We start from the raw sequence: 4,099 nt of genomic DNA on the forward strand, positions 1-4,099 counted from the left end.
AAAAAAAATACAACTGTTTGTGTCTGAGTTTTGGAAATTGTAATTCCTGAAGTTAGTGGTGGGATCCCAGAATCTGTCATTTTAAGTCACTCACAAGTTGACCTACTGTCAGCTATTGTGTTCTTATCAATTTGAAACCCAAGGAAGAAGAGAGAAGTCATGCTCCAGTCTTTTGATGCAAATCCACAACTGTGTTTCCCATACTTTGGGGAAAAATTATTTGGTAAAGCTTAGCAAAAAAAATTTTTGGTAGATGGACGACAGTAGAAAGCATCCTTGAGGTTAGACCTCCATTAGAGTGTAGAGTTAGTACTCATTGCCTGATTCACATGGGCTAGCCTCCTTGTATTGGAGAACTGAAATGGTGGGAGAATAAGATATTGATCTCAGGTCATTCTGTAGGGATTCAGTAACTTTAATTATGGTATTTTTTCTGTCTAGGATTCATATTTTTCACTTTTTAATAATTTTGAAATTCTGGAATATTTGACTATAAGATAGTGTGTGGCTTTTTCTTATGAAAAGCTTTTATTAAAGAGATAGCATTTCTTACAACTGATATTATTTTAGAATTGAGGAAATATTCTTTGAAGCAGTAGTGATTCTTCAATCAAAGACTGTCTACTCATTATTTTTGTTTCACTTAACAAATATTTATTGAGCACATAGTAATAACGTCAGTCACTGCTGTACATGTTGGGGTATAGTGCTGAAAAAGAGAATCACTCAGTAATAACTTGACTTCTTATTACTTCCTCTGGTTTCAACCCCAAACCCTTTTCTGACATTTCAATGGATTATAAGCTGGACCACAATGGGTGCTTGAGAATATAAAGGCCCGTCTTAAAATGTCCAAGAAGATTGATATCTTCTCAGCTACAGAAATACCCTGGGATGCTGTGCTAAAGAGCTCTCATGTTAGGTAGTGCACTCCGAACAAAATAGACCTTACAGATTATCACAGCTGTCCTTCAGATTTATAAGGGCTGCCTGAAGACTGACAGTTGCTTTATAAGTCAAGTCAGGGATGAAGACATATTTCTGATGTTTGGAAGCAGTCCAGGAAAACATTCACCCCAGTTTGGTCGCTGTCCACCAGGGGGTGCAGCTTCCTAACAGAAACTCATTTCCTGTGTGAATTGTAGGTTTAGATTTATCATTTCACTGTGACTTCAGTGTTTCTTCATGTTAGGGATCAAGAACAATATTTAGGCGACACTCTAAAGATGAGCTCTTCTCCAACCTTAGTGATTGTGATACTCTTAATACTTGGTAAGTAACATACCTCTTAAAATTTGGACACTTTCTTCTATTACATCAGCCACATCTTCAACCATAATATCTAAGATCTTTATGCCCAAGGTGATACAGATTTCTCTTTTTTTCCCCCCAGGAAGAAGTCATGGAAACTCAGTGACCCAGATGAAGGGCCAAGTGATCCTTTCAGAAAAAACGTTCCTGACTATAAACTGCACATATACATCCACAGGGTACCCTTCTCTTTTCTGGTATGTCCAATATCCTGGAGAGGGTCCACAGATCCTTCTGAAAGCCACGACAGCCAATGAAAAGGGAAGCAACAAGGGCTTTGAAGCCACATACCATACAGAAACAACCTCCTTCCACTTGAAGAAAGCCTCAGTCCAAGAGTCAGATTCGGCTATGTACTACTGTGCTCTGAGTGACACAGTGACAGGAACTGCAGAGGGAGCTGAGCACAAACTCTGAGCAGCAGCAAGAGGCCTGGCTGCTGAGTGTCTGACTCTGTGCGCTCTGGTTTCAGCACAAAGTATGGTTGTTCATCCCTCAGTTTCTCTGGTTGATGCAAAAATCATACAAATGGCCAGTGCAGAAGAACAAATAGTTAACATCTCTTCATCCCAACTCTTCATTAGTGAAATTAAAAACAGAGCCTGATACCAATAGTTTGTCATCCAGGGCCAAAGTAATTTCATGGCAAAACCACTTAAACAATAAAATAATCTCTATGCTCATCCTTGCAGACAAAGTCCAACCCCTACATCTTGTTCCAGGTCAGCCTGGTAGATATTGCTGTGTCCTATATATAAAGAGAGACCAATGTGCCGGAAAAGAAAAAAAAAAAAAAAAAAAAAAAAAAAAAAAAAAAAAAAGATATGATGGTTGCACAACTTTGTGAACATGCTGAAAACCACCTACTAGTACACTTCAAAGGGGTGCATGGTATGTGAATTACATCTCAAAATTGTAGTGAGAATTTTTCAGAGGTCATGAGTTAGTGGCCCACAGGCAATATTCGGCCTACAGGTTTGTTTAAAACAACAAAATTACTTTTAATTTTTATTATGTAAAATGAATGTAAGTGCCCAGTCCCTGATGGCATATGGGTTTGTGATCCCTGAAATGAGCCCTCTGAAGAAAATGAACTTTATTCACTCCTTGAAAAATGGAGGTTAATAAATTTCCTTTTTGTTCCACTTTCACTAACTTGTTTTCCCAAGCGTTTAATATTGGAAATAAGAAAAATGCTTTAGTCACTAACACATAAAAGATTATGATGAGATATATGTTCAGCTCTTCCATTCACCTTCCCAGGAGTTTTTATGGTCTATCCAATAAAATAGACCTGATATATTAAAGGATGCAGCTAGCTGGTTTCCTCTAAAGACTTGATAAATGAAGAGGCAGTCTTCTGAAAGTATACCCAAAGTATATTACCGTAATTATCAGTAACTTGACTTTTTCCGAAGTGGAACCTTTTAACTGTACTGTTTCTTAATTTTCTTAAAGGTTTGATTTCATCCGTTCATCTCCCCTACTTCAATTTAAACCTTCAGCCTTTACCACCACATCTCTTCCTTCATTCCAAAGCTTGTGGGAGGAAACAATAGGTTTGTAATCTACTGCTCCATTTAATTGTAAATCTAATTCAAATGGCATTAAGTATTTGTAAGTTCACACTCTACATCTGGCTTCTCAGCTGCCAATGGAACTCCTTGTAAAACAAGCATTCCTGTCCACTTTATTCTTTTGACAAAACTGCCTAGAAATGGGAATACTACTACTCAGAAAAATGGGAAAATAGAAATTAGAAAAAAGAGTCCTAAAATAATAAAATTCATAGTCCTAAAATAATCCCTGTGGTTATTGTGATTTTTTTTTTTGAGGGATCATGTATGGACATGCAGGTGAACTAGAAGTATAAAACATGCATAGAGATTATAAATACCAAAGTTAGGGTGGTGATTACCTTTGGAAGGTGGAGATGGAATCAGGGAAAGGGGCTTCATTAGAACCTGAGTTGTTTCTAAAGAAAAAGCTAAAGAAAATATAGCAAAATCTAAGATTTGACACTGCTTAGTGGTGGGCACACATGTATTTACTATATGCTCTACATTTCTGTATGCTTGATATATTTCATCATAAAAAGATAAGGTATTGCCCTCCTTATTGTGTGTAACTAAATTCATCACTCATTCTTTATCAGAGTAATTTTGTTTGTCCTGACAGCCTTCCCAGTTAAAAGAGTTGAAATCTAATTGATCTTCTGGCAAAATTATTTCTAGCACGTCATATAAAGTACTAATATGTAGAAGAAATAATGTGTATTAGAAATTACATCCTTACTTAGCCATTCATTTGTTATGAACTCAATTTAAAAGTCTCAGAAAAGAACGAAATAACCGTTCGTTTTATTTCCTATATAGTGCCTTCCGTGAATTGTAATAGGTAGCTGCATGGCTGTAAGCCCACCACATTTATATGTTAAGGCTAGAAAATTTCTGGACAGAAAACTCTCAACTCTACACTTAAGTTTAATGTTAAGGGAAAAGTAATTTTGATCATCATATTGGATTTTAAGTTAGGCATAATAAGACGTGCTTTATTGTATTCCAGGTTCTAGTTCATTACAGTCCAAAGAAAGCACTAAATAGTAAAATTGAATGAAATTATACCTGTTTGGTGGGAAAGACGGGACCACAGAGACGTGGGTAAAATAAGACAGTAGGGTAATAATCAAAATGATTAACAACTGATTGAAGGGAAACTTGGACTCTGAAACAGAACAACCAGCCAATTTCACCTGTGCTGGTCCCCCCCCCCCCCCCAATTGTATTTT

General features: G+C 36.7%; 1 gene segment (V, D, J or C); it reads left to right on the forward strand.

Annotated features, from left to right (window-relative positions):
* Positions 1 to 1,226: 1,226 nt before the first annotated feature.
* LOC103590383 lies at positions 1,227 to 1,728 on the forward strand. The segment is given in 2 exon segments: positions 1,227 to 1,272; positions 1,394 to 1,728. Coding segments are annotated over 2 exon segments (381 nt in total).
* Positions 1,729 to 4,099: the final 2,371 nt, after the last annotated feature.

This window comes from Galeopterus variegatus, unplaced genomic scaffold (assembly GCF_000696425.1).
Source record: "Galeopterus variegatus unplaced genomic scaffold, G_variegatus-3.0.2 Scaffold809, whole genome shotgun sequence".
Classification (NCBI taxonomy): Eukaryota; Metazoa; Chordata; class Mammalia; order Dermoptera; family Cynocephalidae; genus Galeopterus; species Galeopterus variegatus.